Here is a 19116-nt window from a genome sequence, read left to right on the forward strand (position 1 = left end):
GCACATTTTGTGACAGGGTCGTGTCGAAGAGCACGCAAATAGTCCAACTTGCGTCCTTCTTGACTCTGAAGATCGAGCGCGACAGCAAACCTGGAATTATCCGAAAGCAAGCACCAACCTCACAGCGAGCACGTCAGGAGAACCAGGCAAAAGTTGGAACCTTGCCGCGCAAGCCACCGTAGCCGGTACCAGGAGAAGAGTCTCGAGGAAGCGAAACACCCTCTCTTTCCTAAGAATCAGTGACTTTTCCGTCGCCAACTTGTGCCTTCATATCACGATAAACTCTCCATTTACTGCGGGTGCAATGGCAGACTGGATCGAGGCGATGCGAACTCCCACAAATCCAACAGGTGCCGCAACTTAATCGGAGCTTATCCTTTTAGCCATCCTTCTCGAAGAAAGCGTTGGGCTGGGCTGGACCAGATCCTAGACCGTGAAGTTTCATCGGCACTTGTCTGGCTTAGCAGTGATATGATAGTATTTGGCATGTACAATACAAGAGACTTGAGTTTTGGCAGCCAACGCGCTCCGGTATCAAATGGCAGATCGTGGATAATCGCGAGGAACACTGTTCTTGTGCTCTGACAATACAAGTCTCTGTTCAAATGATATCCCGGACTTCGAAGGATTTAGCTTCCTTGTTGTCGTCTCAGCTGTTTGGCTTCTTTCCTCATACTTCGGATTATTCTGGATGACTCAAGATGGCACACGTCGAGACCGGAGCCTATGTATGCAACGTCGCCGTCCACACGCTTTCTCTGTCCACAGCCTCCGAGTAGCGTGGACTTACAATGCAGGCTGACTAAGCGAGGCTGTGCGGCCAGCTGCTGCAGCCTTGTAAACAGAGGGGCACTTCGTCCGCCGCAATGTGTTGATTCTTTCTGTGTTCTCACCGGCAACTTAGTCCAAGCACCTCGATACGATCTGACTGTACCCTCTACGTGCTTGCTGCCTAAGATCAAACGTTGTCGTTCAATTGTCTTCTTTGCGCATGGTTGACCATGTCCATCACAGCTGGTAAGCAAATAGCCAAGTCAGCGAGCACGCCGCTGACGTTGCTTTGAAGAGGCCGTCCTAGCGGCGTTGCCCTCGACCCAGCGCGGACTTCCTACTCCTCTGAATGCCGACTCGAAAGGCGAGCGCCTAGCGTACGCAAGCGGCAAGAGCATCTTCCTAAGGTCGATAGACAACCCGAGTGTCTCTACTCAGTACACAGAACACACAAGTACAACCAGCGTCGCGCGTATCAGCCCTTCTGGCTTCTACTGCGCCTCCGGGGATGTATCCGGCATAGTGCGGGTGTGGGATTGCTCGCCGAACGGTTCCGGCAAGACCAAAGGAGAATATGCCATTATTTCAGGCCGGATCAATGACATTGCATGGGACGGTGATAGCCAACGCATCATAGCAGTGGGAGACGGGAAGCAGCGCTTCGGCCACTGCGTGACGGCGGACTCGGGGAACACTGTGGGCGAGATAAGTGGACACTCAGCACAAGTCAATGCGGTCAGCATAAGACAACAACGACCACTCCGCGCAGCGACAGCGGGCGACGACAAGAATCTGGTCTTCTACCACGGCGCTCCCTTCAAATTTAATGGTATTCCTGGTAGAGGGAATCACAACAACTTCGTCTACGGGGTCGGCTTCTCGCCTGATGGCAACCATCTGGTTAGTGTGGGCGGCGACAAGAAGATCTACCTCTACGACGGCAAGACTGGAGATGTCAAGACCGAGGTCGTGGACACCGCAGAAGGCCACAAAGGCAGCATCTTTGGCGTGTCCTGGTCCAGAGACTCCAAGAGCTTTGTGACCTGTTCAGGCGACCGGACTGTGAAAACCTGGGATGTGGAAGCAGGCAAAGTTACGCACACTTGGACCTTTGGTGATGCTGCGGCCGTCTCAGATCAACAGGTCGGTGTGGTGTGGCCGGCACGATCAGACGGGCTGATCATTTCACTTTCGCTCAGTGGGGACCTCAACTACTTGAACACGGGTTCGAGCAAGCCGACGCGGATCATTTCAGGCCACCAGAAGAACATCACCGCCCTTGCCTACTCTGGTGAGAGCGGCAGCGAAACCCTATGGACGGGCAGCTACGAAGGTCGCCTCTGCTCTTGGGACGCGGCCAAAGGCACGGCCGAGGCGATCGAAGGTGACGGCCCGACAAACATCATCTCAGGACTTGCAGCGACTTCTTCGGACAAGCACCCCCAGGTCTTCTCCGTCAGCTGGGACGATACCCTGAGGACAGTGGATGCCGGAGCGAAGACCTTTACAGGCAAACCGACCAAGCTATCGTCGCAACCAAAGGCGTTGACCACCACGACGGATTCTTTGGTCGTTGTAGCGCAGCTCGAGAGCGTCATTGTGTACAGAGACGGCGAAGAAGATGGCGAGTTGCCGTTGAAGTCTACGCCAACGTCGCTCGCCTCGCACGGCAGCACTGTCGCAATCGGATCACAGGACTCCAGCCTGCGCTTGTTTGCAGTAGTGCCTGGAAAAGCACCGAAACAGATTGCTGCTGTGGACCAAGTCTCTGCACACCCTCTGACAGCAATATCCTTCTCCACGGACGGGTCGTTGGTGGCGGCGGGCAATTCTGCCGGGAAAATCTATGTGTACAAAATCAGCTCTGGGCTCACGGGACTCGTGACTGGCAATGCTTCGCTGGACCTGGTGACTGATCGATGGAGCGCTCACACCGCGAAGATCACATGCCTTGCATGGAACCCCGAAGGCACGGGAGCTGTTTCTGGTAGCCTCGATACGAACATCTTTGCTTGGAGTTTGAAGGAACCGGGCAAGCGGTTGAAGGAAACCAATGCACACAAGGAAGGGGTCAATGGCATTGTATGGCTTGGGGACACTGTCTACAGTACGGGCGCGGACGCCACGGTCAAGAAGTGGAAGGTCCGCATAGCTTGAGGGAGGCATGGACACTATGAGACGCATGATATGATGGACATGTGATATGATGGCACAGCGGGCATAAGAACTGTGAATGGGGGATGAGCCAGCCTGATGCGATGATCACGAGGCTGGGTAACGACAGTGGCTGCGCAAGATAGAGTAGCAGTCAGGTAGAAGCCTCACCCGCAAGTAGTGCTCCGTATCTTTGTGTTTGACCAGGTCCAGCAGGTGTGTTCGTGTCGTTGATTCATACATGGGATTCGATTCGTTGACCTTGTCCGCCTCTTTCGACGTCGCTGGCACTGCTCGGCAACTTGGAACTTCAGGAACATCTCACAGACAAGTCACCGACACCTCAGCTCATTCACCGAAGGCAGCACGCAGCATCTCTTCGGGTGTCCCATAAGTATTTACGACTACTTCTACTTGCTTCCCTTCATGACTGAGACTCGCATCCCTGCCACGCCTCGCATGCGGCCCTCGTGCAGTTGATGCTTTCAACTCGACCATGGCGACGGTTGACGACACATTCAACCCCGCCGCACTCACGCGATCAGACACCGTCGCATCCACAGCCAGCAACGTCAAAGCTCCCCCGGCCCCTGCAGCGAAGCCGAAGGCGAGTCACCCTCGTGTCGACCTCGAACCCCTCTACACCGAGCTGAAGTCATTAATTGGCGCGAACTGGGAGGTCTACTTTGATGCCGTCACGAGGTTTATACGAGGCACGTCGAGCCACTCTGGATGGGAAAACAGGACCGCTGACTGATGTACAACAGGAGAACTCAACACGCGAGAGTTCGGTGACCTCTGCGATGCCTTCATCTACGCAACCCCCCAGACCGAGCACGCCCACAACTCCCTCATCCTCGCAATCATATGCAACACGGGCAAAGACCCTCCTGAGCCCGGTCTCGCAGCCTGGGTCAGCGCAACGACCGACAAAGCCAACCTCGCCTCTGCAGCGAAACCCGCCGTCACCAGCGATGCAGCAGAACAACGACTCAAGGCTGAGGTCATGGCCCTGCCTGCGCGCGAGCGACGGCGGCTAAAAGCCGTTGCAGGTGACAAGGCCGAAGAGGAGACAGCCGTCAGAAGAAACCCGTACGAGGAATACTACAACGCTGGACGGATCAAAGCGCCCGAACCCGGCGCCGTGGCGGGAGCTGCAGGAGGCTTGACAAAGACGAACTGGGACTTGGAAATCAGGAAGAGATATCTACAGCCTCTGTCCCTGGAGACGCTAGAGTTCCCTGACACTAATTCGATACATGCCCGCATGGTGCCCATCTGCTACGAAGAGTCCGTTGCCCAGGGCTGTTCCGTCCAGTGTGCCGAGCTGGTGAACGTGGCCGCCGAGGCGTACCTCAAGGGCGTGCTGAGTGAGGTATTCAATCGAACACGTTCGAACGGTCCACGCTACAACCACTCCGCCGGCGAGGGCATCATGACGAAATCGTACAAGAAGAAAGTTGTCTTCGAAGAGGCCGAATTCGAGGCAGGTAGGCTTCAAAAGACAAGAGACGACAACCTACTGCCCATCGAAGCTCAAACCGCCTACGCCAGACGACCTATGGGCATGCCGGAACTGCAACTCACTGGCCAAGTTGGCCCGCTCCCTTGGAACAGCAATCCTCTCCTCGGCTTCAGCATCACCAATGCTTCGGCCGACTACGACTATGACCAATGGCTCATGGAACGGGGGCCGACAAAAGGGAAATTGACCAACGGGTACACCCAACCCGTGGATGATCCGATGGATGCCGATAACAGCTCGGACAACTATGGCTGGGAAGGCGTCGGGTCGCACGATCGGACCGGCCTTCAGTCCGTGCTCGCTGATTGCCTGGAAGCTGGTGTATAGGTTACACCCGAGAAATCACAAGATGGAACGCTCCTCGATAGTTCTTGTCTTCGCTTACGTGGTGGGGGTGACGGGTTCCAAAGCAGTTGTGCAGAGTTAACCGATCGTTTTGGCAAACCTCAACAGGATGGGAAAGCCATCATCATCGCTGATCTTTTTACTCGGATACAAAGCGAAGGCAACTTCGCCCGTGACGTACGGAGGAGGATTCAGGACGAGGCAAACCTTCAAGCAGGGGACAAGGCCGCGAGCCTCGATGAATCTCCGTGGCAAAATGAAGACAGCTCCATGAGCCAAGTGCGAGACCAACTGCGGGACCACGGTAGCGACGACGAAACAACCAAGTCAGAACAGCTTGGGGCGGCTGACGTGAATCCTCCGCATCGGGAGAGACATTCGGTATCACTGGCAGTACCGCACTTGGGGGCCCTTCCTGAAACCGATTTTGCCAACATTGATGACTTCGCCGCCAGCCGCGACAAGCACGCCGAAGACGTCTTCAGGATGGATGTCTAAGAAGACGAAAAGGTCGCTCAGAGTAGCCAGTCCCGTACTCTGCCAGATGAGGACCGCACGTCTCCCACAAGACCTGCGTTCCTTCGTGGAAGCCAGCAGAGATCCCAGGAACATCCTATCACAGCCGGGCATGTCATACTAAGGCCTATCGCAGTCTTAAGGGCCGAAAGCGGCAAACAAGTCAAGCCGTACATATCCTAGAATGACACACAAATACAAAGCGCCGAAGATGAAGAGCAACTTCGACGACACCGCGCCAAGGTCAACATAAAGCAGAAGAAGCAGCTCCGGAACGATCCAGCACATAATGAGCACCGAGAGAGCCAACACCGCAAGCAATATTGCGAAAAGCTATTGGAAAATGGTGGAGTCATTAGAACTGGAACTCCGCGATGAGCATGCCGTCAAGATGACACAGGAAGGACACACCAAATTACGGTACTGTGTAGACGAGAAGGCTGCTTTTGGAAACCCACAGACCCAGACGGCGTGCGAGTGGTGAATGAAAGGGAGCATCCCGAAGGGCCCCATCGGTGATGGCTAGGGCGACAACTAAGTAACAAAGTCCACCCACAACCGAACAATAGCAGCTCTGAGGCTATGACGGGATACACGGAGTACCTCCAAGCACCGACGACGACCAGCGTTTGGGAGGGAATCTTGATCAAGACCACCGCAGAATATCGACGTGCTGGCCGAGTCAGATGGATGGGCCTCGCTCCTCTTCAGCCACAGCCGGCTGGACGCGTGGAGCAGTATCATGGCCTTACCTATTTTGATTCCATGAGGCCAGGCCACGCTCTGTCGACGGCGCCGTATCCTCCGTCGCAAAGCACGGTCTATACTCTTGGATCAGGACACTGTAATGGCTACCTCTTCTCGGCTCCACCGAACCAGCCTCCATTGACGGAGCGGTGCCTGTCCCAGTACCCCAGGCAGCAAGCACCCCTTCTTACACACAGATGGAGCCATACAATATTGGGGACGTTTTGGTGTCCTGCAGCCTGCAACGCTTGGATATATGGAGCAGTGTGATACTGTAGCTCTGTATGCTTCATTACTCTGCTCGGTCGGGATCCAATGATTCAAGGCTCCCCCCCTCTGCTTCCACTGCCGTTTCCATGGGCTAGTGCGCGAATGCCAGCCGTTGGTGCTAGGGTCGTGGAGGCGTCGGGAACAGGTGACAGGAGGAGAGGAGGTGGGATTACAACAGCATGGAAGAGAATTGAGGATGCCGACAAACGGACGGATAGGATGGAATGAATTGGTTCTGTAACGACTGATTGATGCCCCAGCACCACAGTATTGTACCTGCATGTAATGAGTGATTGCCCGAGCATGCACCTGGCATGTCATGGCTGATTACTCCCAACTCGTAATGATTGATTCCTCCTGGCATGAATCGCCCGCCGGTTGGTCCTGCATTACACCATCTGACAGCCTGTTTGTCCGTGTTAGTGAGTAACTGACCCGTTTCAAGGACAATGTGATCACTTACCCTTGTATTCGAGCCGCACCTTTTCCATCAAGCATAGCAATTTCACATACTGTCCTGGAGATCGGCATCATACTCTCTCTCAATCTCCCTCCCGTCCGAACCCGTCGTCTCTCCAGCCTCGGTCTTCCGCCAGACCATCTCATCCCACTTGATGAAGCCCTTACCTCGAGAGATATAGTCAGCCACCTCGTCCTGCGGGTCTTCGGTCGTGTCCGCCACACCATTGTCGTAGTGGTACTGATGTCTCAGCCCGGCAGCCTTTAACCCCAGTCTCTCACGACGACGATTCTCCTCATTCTGCTTCTGCTGCTGCAAAGCCAACCGCTTGGCGACTTCGTTGGCGTCGTGGAGGCCCACAAGCTTGCGCTTCGCCGGATATTTGGCCAGAAGGGCGTTGATGAAGCGACGCATCTTCCACTCGTTGCTGCGGCCGCTGGCATCGTCGTCTTCGTCCTCATTCTCAACTTCGGTGTTGCTGGGGCCAGCGGTGTCCTTGAAGTCACTGGCTGGTCTATCTTCAATGTGTCGCTTTTCTGATTCGCTTAACGTCGGAGGATGATCGATCTGATGGCGCAAGTAACTTGTGGTCACCATATCGGACACGGTCATGCCTGTAGCGTTTTCCCAATGCAGCAGGCCTGGGCGGAACTCGACGATGAAGCGAACGAGCTCTCGGTGGCTCTTGCGCACTACAGTGTGCAATGGGTAGTCACCTGCTCCGTCCATCTTCTCGAGGTCTTTGCCCCCAGAGAGAGACAGCAGAAGCTTGAGAGACTCTTCCCAGCCAGTACGGCTGGTGATGCGACCAAGGAACACTGCGAGAGGTGTGTTGCCGGTGGATTCGATGGTGCTACACCGCTCCAGTAGTAAAGGTACGACAACTGTTTTGTCAAGCATATTGATCACGGACCCGAGGAACGCCGGCTTGTCGACCGGGATGGTGTCGAGAATGGTGTGCATGATGTTGCGTCCAACGCGATCTTTGGTGGCTTGGTTGGCTCCAGCTGCAATCAACTTCTTCGCCGCATAATATCGCTGGACTTCGAACGCGAGATGAAGCGGCGTCTTGCCGTCTCCTGCGCGGACTTCCAACGCATCAGGCATCTTCTCGAGGAGGAGATCAAAAGTGGGTTGACTTCCATCCTTCTGTGGTGGCGACAAAACACCAACATGCAGCACCAGTTGGTTGCGCGTCGAGAGCCAGGAACTCAAGGTGCCCTTGATACCGCCCTTCGCTTGTGCCAATGCTTGTATGCGCTTTTCATCTTTGAGAGACTCTGCGAACTCGAGGTATCGGCGCAGTGGTGCATCTGTGAGGAAGAACTCGGTGGAATCAGGGTTGCCTTCGATGGCAGCAGCAAGGAGAGGCACTCCCACATCGGACTCCACACGGCGGGAACGCCGTCCCCCTCGACCTGCCTCCGCCCAATCTTGGCGTTTCCGGCCACGCACACTGAGACCCTGGTAGTATTTGGGCTTTTCCTCCAGCTTGATTCCAGACTTCTGGAAAACTTTCTGCAGGGGGAGCCCAAAGCCGGTCGACTTGATGATTTCACCGATCATTTCGACTCGACCTAGTCGTACTGCAAGGCCGAAATCGTCTTGGCTGATCTGCATGACTTTCAGGCTGTCGTTTTTGCCATCCGGGATCTGGGTTGCCAACTCGTTGCCAATCTTGATCAAGAACTTCAGGAGAGTCATATCATCGGTGAACTGTCGACATCCATTAGCCAAATGACACTGATAGAACAGCAGTACTGACTGTCTTGCAGAAGACCCAGACTTTGAGGAGTGGGGGAGAACTTACGATCGCATATCGGACCAAAGAGCGCTGCATCGCCTGGCCTGTTGCTCCAAACACTGCATTGAACCATGCCCAGGACTGCTTGGATTGGTCACCGATATAGACATGATGGTCTCCAAAGTTACCTCCAAACACATCTTTGACCTGGCGCTGGTCAACATCTCCCCGCAACGCACGAGCAACCTCACAATTCCAGGCGACCATGGTGGATGGTGAAACTCGGGATTTGACGGTGGTAGCCTCCAGTGCCGCAACGTCCTTCACTGTGAAAGCTTCATCAACGATTTCTGCGTGAAGTCTCACGTGGTCACTGCCTTCTGAACGTTCGTCATCACTGCTTTCATCGCTGCAGCTGTCATCTTCATTGGTGCAGACACGGTAATGGTATCGGACCGACTTGTCGTCCGGTTGATATTGTGCTTTGGCAATTTCGACGATGACTCGAGCCAGCTCATAATGACCACGGATTGCTGCAATCGCAAAGGGACTGAACCCACGGAGATCATAGACTGCGATATGAAGAGGGCGGTCGCCGTGGAGGCAGAGTGACTTCAGTGTTTCCACGTTCCCATGCCATGCAGCCTCGAACAGTTTAATGTAATTGGCCTCCTTCTCCGGAGTCAGATCAGGTACTTTGAAAGAGATCTTCGTCTTGTAGGGTTCTGTGCTGTGGTGGTTGAAGCCAAGGCGGTAAGGGAGATGGTGCGGTTCCTCTTCTTTCCGCACCTCTGGATGAAGCTCCCAGAATGACTTGGCACCCTGTTCACAAAGCTTCGATTTGAGGTTGACTAATTTTTCAATCGTGTTGTTAATGGCGGCTTTCTTTCGTGCCTCATCCGAAGATCGCTTCTTCGCACTGAGCTCCTTCTCGTATTGCTTCGTCTGGTATTGATGAAGTGATTTGGCGGCACGGAGATCTTCGAAGGCGGTCCAGTAAGAGTAAGACCCTGCCTCATAGCCATCAAGGTAGACAGAATCCTCGTCTAATGCTGCCGGCTTTGCCAGTGTGTGCGCGTCCGCGGGCTGCAAGTACTGACGAAGAGACGCGATACGGTCTTCGACAAGGTCCAGTAGAGATTTTCCAGCTGAATTCCAGGATGCGTATTGGTACTCTAGGTACTTGTAGGCTTTGGTGGGCAAAGTGTTGACATCTTCGCCTGCCTCGACAAGCTGAGCAACGAATTCCACCATGTCATGTTGCAGTGCAACAATGATCGGCTGTTCGACGGTCTTCTGAAAAGTCTTCTTCACTCTTTCAGGGTCATTTGAGGGTCGATCGAAACTACGTCTGTAGGCTTGTGCATATGATTCGAAGTCAATATGCGTTTTGGCTCCCCAACGAACAAGATTGTCGACGACCTCTGGCTTTCCAGTCCGGATACCGGTCAACAATGGAGTATTGACCTTGGCGGTGTCCAACCATCCAGAGATGGCGATGAAGTTGCACGCGCTAGAGAAGTGTGATGGATCTGAAGAGCGCATCGTCTCCAGGATGAGTGTCTTTGCACTGTTGACAGCATAGTTGAGGGCGGAGATATGTTTCATATCGGCCTGGACAAATGTTGCTCCGTGCCCAAGAAGGGCTCTCACGGTCTCGTTTGCTTGTTGAAGGGGCAGCTCCAGAGCCAAGGTGATGCTGAGTATCGCGGCCTTGGCCTGCTTTCGGTTGTATTCGTCCGCAATCTTGACCGGAAGGAGGACATCGGCGCCATATTTGTCAACCAGAAGCTCGATGACGTCCAAATGGCCAGCTAAGATAGCGAGGTGAAGCGGCGAAAGCGGGCTGTCCCAAGCTAGAACGTCGACATCGTACACATCTGGTTCGTCCTCACCACCATCCTCATCGGGGCTGACGTTGTCGTTGACTTTCACGAAAGAACCCTCAGTCACATCATCTGGTTCGTTTTCATGGTTGAAATCCTCAGCAGAATCAAACGAGTCGTCCGCGCTGGAGTCTTGCTCATGGCTCCCATCTTCGGAGGAGGAGGTATCTGCTACAGCAGCACTTCTTCGTGCATCTCTGCGTGCATCTTCCTTCGCGTTTTCCGCTTCCTCATTAGCCTCGCTCTTGTCGAGAATGTCTTTCACCATTTGCACTTGCCCACGGTAGGCAGCCAGGTGCAGAGCGGTCATGCCGTTATACAATCGCGCTACCAGGCGGGCGCCGTGCTCAATCAGACACTGGACGATCTCGGGAGTCGAGCACATCACAGCGAGTTGCAAAGGCGTACGGCCGGTGTGGTCTCTTCGATTGACATCCACCACTTCCGGAGAAGAGAACCAGTCTCTGACAGCGTCGAGATCAAGATCGACGATTGCTTGACACAGTCTAGTAGTGTTGCCGACGTACGCCATCTCTGTCCAGTCGTCATCGGTGATAGGATTGAAGCTCCCAATGGCCTGTCTGCCAGGGTCGTCTTTGAGGAAAGTAACACTTCCAGAGATGTAAATCTTGCTTTCCTCTTCGAAGGCTGCCAAATCTTCATCAGTGACAGGCTTGGGACAAAAGCCACAGCAGTCATGAAGGACATCATTAGCAGAACCAAAGAACGCCGGATGACGGTGCAGCTGCGTTTCTCTGTCCTTCGACTTGTTCCATTCGGCGTTGAGAAGCAAATCCTTGACGAAGAGGAGCTTCTCGATTTTCTTGGCATGGTACCTCGGACCGTACGGGATGGTGACAGTATGGTAATTGGAAACCTCGTCCTCTTCCACCCACTCAGCAACATCTTCAGGTTGCGCATCTTTGACATTGCCTGGCAGCTCGTGGCGGAACCGGGCATTCCAAGGCAATGGTGGACGACCTCGCTCGGCTCGACGCTTGGCGAGATAGGTGTCTCTGTCGTTGGGGTGCGGGAGTTTCTCCAAAACCAGCAGTCTTGCCAGTCCCAGCACTCTTGAGAAAGACCTCTCGAAAATGGTTGGATCAACTCGACTGCGATCAAGCAAAGGCCAGTAGACCTCGAAGCCACGGCGTGAGTACTTAGACAAGCGATTCTCGTATGAAGGCGATCGTCTGCTGAGGTCAATGGTATTCATCTGGGTCATGAAGGCGGCCAGCGCTCTTGGGGATGCCCAGACTTGCTTGCCATCGTAAGCGACGCACGAACAATCAACGTCGAATCCAGTGAGGATCTCCGAAACGCTTTTGTACAGGCGAAGGACAATCTGAACGTGACGAATCGGATATTGACTGACGATAGTGATGGCATTCTTGGTGCGCACCGTTGTTGTCTCGGCCAAGATGCTGTCACGAATCTTGCTTTCGATCTGCTTGACCTTCTCCATGGCCTGTTCTTCGTTCAGACCGTACAAGAACAGATCAACATCAGAGGCAGGAGCAAGATCCTCGTGGTAATACGTGCGTAGCGCGCGCTGAAATCATGTCAGAAAATTCTAAGTGGGCTATGATTGCAGGCAATACCTTAGATTCGTTGTGAGGGGCATCAACCGGCAGCAAAGACGTAACCACAGCGGACCCGGCACAGACAACATTGCTCCAGTCCAAGTCGACCAAGGCCGACTCCGAGAATAGATTGAAGTTTGTCTTGAAGTCTTTGAGGGATTGAACGGTCGCGGGTGTACCATTCTTCCTGCGGATCTCTTCTGGGAGGGCGAGCAGGTATTTGTCCTGTTCAGCCGGAGACTCGTTGGCAAGATCTCTCGCTCTAACAGCCAAGATGTCGTTATCGAAGACGGGAAGCAAGTGGTTTGCAGCTGCAGCCGGATGCTCGGGCTGCTGGGCATAGACTTCTCTCAGTTTGTTTTCGAATGCCTTGAACGGTTTTACGGCTTCAGCCACGCCGGCCGGGACCTTTGGGTGTTTGTCGACATAGCTGACGAAGTCACTAATGGGCACTGGGAGTGGGGGAAGCTCCATTGCCGCCATGACGAAGGTCGTTGGGAGTGACCGGGAGATGAAAGAGAACTGAAATGAAAGTGAGCCTGGAGGTGGAAGACAAGTGGATGATGAGAGCAAAACGAAGATACAGATAAGCCGACAGTGACGAGCAGGGCAATCGGTTAAATGGTCGACCTGCTCCAAGGTCAAGTGAAAAGAGGGTTATATATACGATCCAGAGAGATGTGAAGTCGCGCAAGACTGAACGGCCGTGGTGATCCACTGCCGTTGAAGTCTGCAACGAACGTGGCAGCCGCACGAAGACTCAGGAGAGCGAGAAGGCGTGAACGGGTGCGGCAGCCTGGATTAAGAGGAATCGGTTTCAAACCTACAGGCGCCAGACCTCCAGATTCAAGCTTTCAATGGCTGAGTGCGGAGTAAGTGGTGGGTGAGTGGGAGGGTGAGTGGGTGGTAAGGGATGGTGTTGACTCGCACGCTCATCCGCCTGTGTGAGACGAAGGTTTCGCGCCCGGAAGTGGGGAAGGTTGCCTAGCATTTGCCTAGCTCTGCCTATTGGTGGATACAAGAGCCAGGCTACAGCCACTGGTTGATCGCTTGTGGCCAAATGCTCCAACGAAGGAATTGGGGTAAATTCTACGACGAAGTGCAACGTATGCTGGCGCCATTCTGGAAGGAATTTTTCGGGAGTCCCAGTCACGCAGACTTGAAGAAATCAGGTGCAGAGTGGCAGATGGTTCTTCATCTGGCGAGAGCAAGACTTGCAAGTCCGAGACTTGTGTCCCCCAGCTTTGGTCGTGTCCAATCTGCACTGACGAAATCGAGGACCTTGGTGTTCAGCAGACCTCGTCGGAGCTCAATTGAAGAATCTTCCATTGTCACCAAGATGGCTCATGATCATATCTTGACGCTATCGTGCCCGGACAAACCTGGGATTATCCGCGCTGTGACGGGGCTATTCGCCAAAAATGAGCTGAATATCCTTGACCTGCAGCAGTTCAGTGACCGCACCTCGGAGAAGTTCTTTATGAGAGTGCACTTTGGCCCAGCACCCGATACCAAGTTCCTCATGCCATCGTTGGACCAACTGGCAGCCGACATCCACATGGACTGGCACTTGAGGCCCGTTGCCGAGAAACCCAGGGTCCTGATCATGGTCTCGAAGATCGGACACTGTCTTAATGACCTTCTCTTCCGACAGAAGACGGGCCAGTTGGCCATCGATGTGCCTGTCATCGTGTCAAACCATCCGGATTTCCAGCCACTGGCCCAAAGCTACAATATCGCTTTCCACCATCTCCCAGTCACCAAGGACACAAAAGCCGAGCAAGAGAGTCGGATCCTTGACCTCATCGAGGAGCATGACATTGAGCTGGTCGTGCTGGCTCGTTATATGCAAGTTCTGTCGCCGACCCTGTGCGAGGCAATGTCCGGCAAGATCATCAACATTCATCACAGCTTCTTACCGTCCTTCAAGGGTGCGAAGCCGTACCACCAGGCGTTTGATAGAGGCGTCAAGATTATAGGAGCGACGGCCCATTTCGTGACTGCCGATCTGGATGAAGGTCCTATCATTGAGCAGAGAGTGACACGAGTAGACCACAACATGACTCCTAAGGAGCTTGTCGATGAGGGCAGCAACGTCGAGAGTCAGGTACTAGCCGCCGCGGTCAAATGGTGGTCGGAGCGGAGAGTTTTTTTGAACGGTCATAAGACCGTCGTCTTCAATTGAGCTCTCCTCTCTGGTCTCTTCCAGCGATACGGCATCGAAATTATAGAATCCGCCCTCAACGGCATAAATGAGGGCGGGACAAAAGTTCGAGGGTTGGATAGAAGGACATATACTCGACTAAATGGCGTCAAGAAAGGACGGACTTGTCCACCATCTCCATTTCGACATCATCCATTCATCATACAGACCCTCCTCCACTGTACCCCATGTTACTGACAGCAGCCGTACGCGTCAAGGTAGTCGTCTAACTTTACCCGACTGTCCAGGCAGACCAACGGCTATATGAAGTGGTCCCATATAGCCTCGAGGAGGCGGACCTTGTGGATCTGACGCGGTTACAAGGTGGAGCGCGGAGATCTCAGCTGCATGGCCCTCGGCGTCTGGTAGAATCGTATCAAGGAGTTGTCCGTCCGCATAGTCCTGGGTCTCACGATTCCAATGCCATGGTCATAACTCGGAACAGAATTTTCCCCGCGACCAGCATGGGTAGGCCAAGTATAAAGACAAGCCAGTACGGCTCCGCGCTATGGTTCGAGGAGGTCGACTGGAAGCGCTTACAGACTCATAGGACACCACCCGCTGGGAAGAGGGACGACACACTGGGGATTGCGAGGCTGAAAACTCAACCACAACCGACCTGACATACTACGGCACCAACAACAATGGCGCTCAGTCTCGAGCTGAATTTGACCCTCCTCGTCATCCTGCTCTCGCTCCGTGCCATCACCGCGCACTCCCACTCCCATCATGATACAGCCTCCTCGGAAGAAGAACCACCGCTGTCCTTCTCAGTGGGCCCGAACTACCCCTACGCGCTCGAAGACCTGGATAAAGACCTTCCTTTCTCTCAACCGGTCACTTTCGCCCACCTTCCCTGGCACCGGTGCTTCTCGGCCAGCCACACTTCTCCGCTCGACATCGCAATCGTAGGCTTTCCCTACGACACGTCTACATCGTACCGCCCCGGCGCCCGCTTCGGGCCACGAGGCATCCGCGCTGCCAGCTCGCGCGAGAAAAAGGGCCGCTCGTACAACACGGTATGGGGCATTGACCCCTTCACGGACGGCGGCCTCAACATCGTCGACTGCGGCGACATCCCCATCACGCCCTTCGACGCCCAGCACGCGTTCCGCCAAATGGAGCAAGGATACCGCCAGATCCTCTACCACAACACATCCACGTCCACGTCCACGTCCAACGCCTCTAGTAGTATGAGTAGCCTGAACGAGTGGTCCCATCCCCGCATTCTAAGCCTGGGAGGCGACCACTCGATCGTGCTCCCCGTCCTCCGCTCGCTGAAGACCATCTACGGCCCCATCAGCGTGATCCACCTCGACTCGCACCTCGACACCTGGGACCCCTACGCCGGGTACACGGGCATCGTCAGCGAGCAGTCGGCCATCACGCACGGGACCTTCTTCTGGCACGCGGCGCGCGAGGGCTGCATCGCCAAGGGCAGCTCCGTGCACGGCGGCCTGCGCACCAAGCTGTTCAGCCCCGCCGACTACGAGACGGACAAGCAGGTCGTCGGATTCGAGCTCATCGAGGCGCACGAGATCGATGACGACCCGCGCGGCATGAGCGGCATTGCCGCGCGTGTCAAGTCCATCGTCGGCACCACGAACCCTGTGTATTTGAGCATCGACATCGATGTCCTGGACCCGAGCATCGCGCCCGCGACGGGCACGCCAGAGTCCGGTGGCTGGACGACGCGCGAGGTCAAACGGTTCATCAAGGGTCTCGAGGGGATTCGGCTGGTCGGCGCTGACGTAGTCGAGGTGAGTCCCCCGTATGATACGGTCGCAGAGGTGACCAGCGTGGCGGCGAGTGATTTGCTGGTGGATATTATGGCGTTGATGGTCAAGGATTCGCTGGGGAAGGCGGACGGGAAGGATACAGTGGGTGACGGAGAGGTGAGGAGAAAGGATGAACTGTAGCTAGACCGATGGTTGATGAAAAGGCGCATGGGTAGGGCACATTTAGACCATGGACACCAATGCGGATAATTCTTTGATGCTCGTCGATGCTAACGTCAGCCTGAAGACGTGGACCTTGCAAAGACGCGTTCTGAGCGTCAAAATCATATGCACACGCATGGATGGGCCAGTATTAATGCGGCTCCTGCTGGCCAAGTTCGGGATGCAATTCATCGGGTTGAGAGAGACACTACAGTCTCCGTAGCTGTTGACGCATCATAATCGAGATTCCATGTCATCCCTGAAATTGCCCGCATTCCGAACAGGCAGGATATAAGCTCATAAAGCTCACCCTTGGGGGTCGAGATTCAATTTATCATCACCGTCGTTAGGTTTTCCAGACAAACGCAAGCAAATGAGACCACATGCTCGAATTGTTATCCGAATGTAACTCCTTGAATTCGTGCAAAATCCCTCAGGGTACATTCAATTTAGGCCCATGCTTCTGTTTCAGGTTGCAAACCCTTAAAGCTCAATCAGACTTTCCTCAACGGCTACAGGCTGCGGCTGATGTTGCTGAAGGGGTTGACCATACGAAGCTGGAGTATGTTGTGGCGCGGCCGGGAATTGGTTCTGAGTATAAGTGGGATGTGGCGCACTGTATGAACCTCCCGTCGACATGGCCTGCTGAGGTTGCGCTGGTGCGTGCTGTTGTTGAGGAGGATATTGTTGTGACTGTTGGGTTCGCTGCGGAGGGTATTGTTGGGGCTGAGTTTGAGGCGGGGGCTGCTGGTACATTTGAGGCGAAGGGGGTTGGTTGAACTGTCCAGGCGGCGGCATAGATTGATGCTGCTGCGGATATGACAACTGCTGAGAAGGTTGATGTTGTTGAACAGGCTGGGTCTGTGGCTGGGGGGTAGGAGCTTCGGCAGGCATCTGCGGCATCTGAGCATAGGGTGTGGGAGTAGCTTGAGGTTCGGGTGGTGGCATTTGGGGGTACATAGACGGAGGCTGCTGAGATTGTTGGAACGAGTATGGTTGCTGCTGGCCGGCTTGCTGCTGTGGTTGGTGAGTTGGATGTTGGTACGAAGCGGCTGGAGATTCTTGCTTCTGACTCGAGTATGAATATGACCGTTGAGGTTGCGGTAGTGCCGTGGGCTGGGAGGGGGGAGCATACGAGTCGAGCGATGCATTGCTGAAATAGTAATTCTCTGCACCGCCGGGACCTGTGTTCATGGAAGACGGTGGCGCTGCCGCTATCGATGGGTACATGCTGGAGCCCTGGGGAGCCGCAGGGGAGGGCATGGAGTAGGCAGCATAGCCTGGGTTTCTCTGATTGTATGTGTTGTTCAACCGCTCTTCAAGCATCCGGTCGTAGTAGCGAACGACGGTGGACAATTTTGCGTGTAAATCAAGCAATGCATCGTTCTTGGACATGGTTTCGCCTAACGTCCTCGCCAATTTTGGCCGAAGCTTTCCAATGCTCTCATAAAGCTCCTGTATTTGCGGTTCCCTTAAGATGGTGCCTGCCGGCTGATGCTGTAATCGATCCACCAATGTTGCGAACAGGTTGATGTTCTCAGCTTCCATGACCGACAACTCGTAGTCGCTCTTGGGCATAACGAAAGGCTGGGTCGAGGTTGCTCCATTCGTCGTGGTTTTCTTGAGGTTCGCAGCGTGCTTCTTGGCCTGCTCCTCAGCTTCCTTGAGCGACAGTGCAATAGCAGCTTTGAGGTCGGGATCATCTTCTTCATTATTGGTTGCACCGTTTGTCTTGGCCTGCTCTTGCTTTGTTTGAGACTGTGGGATATAACCTGAGCCCGAGATTCCTTTTGCTTCTTCAAGGCTCATCTCCAATGCCCTCTTCAGGTCCTCATCGAAGCTGGTGTCAACTCGGGCGCTCCGGGGTTGCATTGCGCTCGGCTTGGCCGCAAAAGAAACTCGACGGTCTGGGGCTCCGCCCAGCTTCTTGGTCAGCTTGTCGTAGCAGCCGTCGTCTACTCGGACTGGTTGCATGATGCCCAGGTGGGGTAGAGGGATGGACTTGGAGGAACATTGTTGGTCAAAAACGTTGCCGCAATTCCTGCAATGGTGCTTTCGGTTTGTAAGAGTGAAGGACGTGCGGCAACGCATGCAGACATCGCTGTCAGTCCACTCGGGGGGTGCACTGCTGTCCAGCATGGTGCTGGAGATGTCGACCTTGGGCGGAAAACTGAAGCCCTCTCTTTGCAGACTCTGATAGACCTGGTTGATGTATGACAGATCGTATCTTCCCTGTGTTGCGCTGGCCCAGGTCTGGATGAGTTCAAGGATCTTTTGCTTGACCTCTTCGTTGACTGCGGCGGGTCCGTAGGCTTTCAGCAACGAAACCAAGTTGTCCATGAACTCGCGTGAGGCAATTTCAGTAAGAAAATGCGAGCCGCCGTTTTTGACGCATGTGTCCGTGAGCTTCAGGGCGGACAACTGGATGTTGGGATTCTTGTTGCCTATTCGCTTCTTCAGTGACCGCATAGCATCTTTAGGCTGCACTGTTTTCGACCGGATGAGATCGGTAATTTCGAGGGATGTCGCAATATCTTCCAAGCTCGAGGACGTCGCTTTGTCGATCTGCTCGTCGAGCACAGACGTGCCTGACGTGAACCACCCGGCCATGGCGGGAGAATGGGGGACCTGACTTGGAAAGGAGAGGTGGAATCAACGAGGAGATCACCGGCTGGAGCAAAGGACTATCGCCGGGCCTGATTCCTTGCTTCAACAAGAGCAACTTCAGCTACGCAAGCTAGATGTGGAAAGGAGATGAAGGAGATGAGGCAGAAGTAGTGGCCCGCATATATTTGGTCGAAAGCGTTGGCGGAATGATGTCTGCGACTGTCTACGCGCCGCTTCCGCCACAGCCGCCACAATGGCAACCAACCACAGACGACAGGGAGACAGGTCACTAGCCACAGGCCGTTCTCCCTGTGCTCCCCCGCGTCGCCGTAGTGGCACGAGTGGTTCTCCGCAGTGGTTCTCCG

At 54.5% G+C, this 19116-nt stretch overlaps 6 protein-coding genes across 6 annotated transcripts; 4 read left to right on the top strand and 2 right to left on the bottom strand.

Annotated features, from left to right (window-relative positions):
- Positions 1–1001: 1001 nt before the first annotated feature.
- Positions 1002–2928, top strand: G647_08634 (uncharacterized protein; the record flags this gene model as incomplete). Its single annotated transcript, XM_008732942.1, has 2 exons — positions 1002–1017; positions 1067–2928. The coding sequence occupies 2 exons, from the start codon at positions 1002–1004 to the stop codon at positions 2926–2928; spliced, it is 1878 nt and encodes a 625-aa protein (XP_008731164.1).
- A 493-nt stretch (positions 2929–3421) lies between these two features.
- On the top strand, positions 3422–5293 carry G647_08635 (uncharacterized protein; the record flags this gene model as incomplete). The annotated part of the gene is made up of 3 exons (XM_008732943.1): positions 3422–3619; positions 3755–4771; positions 4904–5293. The coding sequence occupies 3 exons, from the start codon at positions 3422–3424 to the stop codon at positions 5291–5293; spliced, it is 1605 nt and encodes a 534-aa protein (XP_008731165.1).
- A 1540-nt stretch (positions 5294–6833) lies between these two features.
- On the bottom strand, positions 6834–12484 carry G647_08636 (uncharacterized protein; the record flags this gene model as incomplete). The annotated part of the gene is made up of 3 exons (XM_008732944.1): positions 6834–8504; positions 8599–11970; positions 12020–12484. 3 exons carry the CDS (start codon positions 12482–12484, stop codon positions 6834–6836), a joined length of 5508 nt encoding a protein of 1835 aa, XP_008731166.1.
- Positions 12485–13340: 856 nt separating this feature from the next.
- G647_08637 (formyltetrahydrofolate deformylase) lies at positions 13341–14186 on the top strand (the record flags this gene model as incomplete). The annotated part of the gene is made up of 1 exon (XM_008732945.1): positions 13341–14186. One exon carries the CDS (start codon positions 13341–13343, stop codon positions 14184–14186), a length of 846 nt encoding a protein of 281 aa, XP_008731167.1.
- Positions 14187–14848: 662 nt separating this feature from the next.
- On the top strand, positions 14849–16123 carry G647_08638 (uncharacterized protein; the record flags this gene model as incomplete). Its single annotated transcript, XM_008732946.1, has 1 exon — positions 14849–16123. The coding sequence occupies one exon, from the start codon at positions 14849–14851 to the stop codon at positions 16121–16123; it is 1275 nt and encodes a 424-aa protein (XP_008731168.1).
- Positions 16124–16627: 504 nt separating this feature from the next.
- G647_08639 (uncharacterized protein) lies at positions 16628–18754 on the bottom strand (the record flags this gene model as incomplete). The annotated part of the gene is made up of 1 exon (XM_008732947.1): positions 16628–18754. The coding sequence occupies one exon, from the start codon at positions 18752–18754 to the stop codon at positions 16628–16630; it is 2127 nt and encodes a 708-aa protein (XP_008731169.1).
- Positions 18755–19116: the final 362 nt, after the last annotated feature.

Source organism: Cladophialophora carrionii (genome assembly GCF_000365165.1).
Source record: "Cladophialophora carrionii CBS 160.54 unplaced genomic scaffold supercont1.7, whole genome shotgun sequence".
In the NCBI taxonomy this organism is placed as follows: Eukaryota; Fungi; Ascomycota; class Eurotiomycetes; order Chaetothyriales; family Herpotrichiellaceae; genus Cladophialophora; species Cladophialophora carrionii.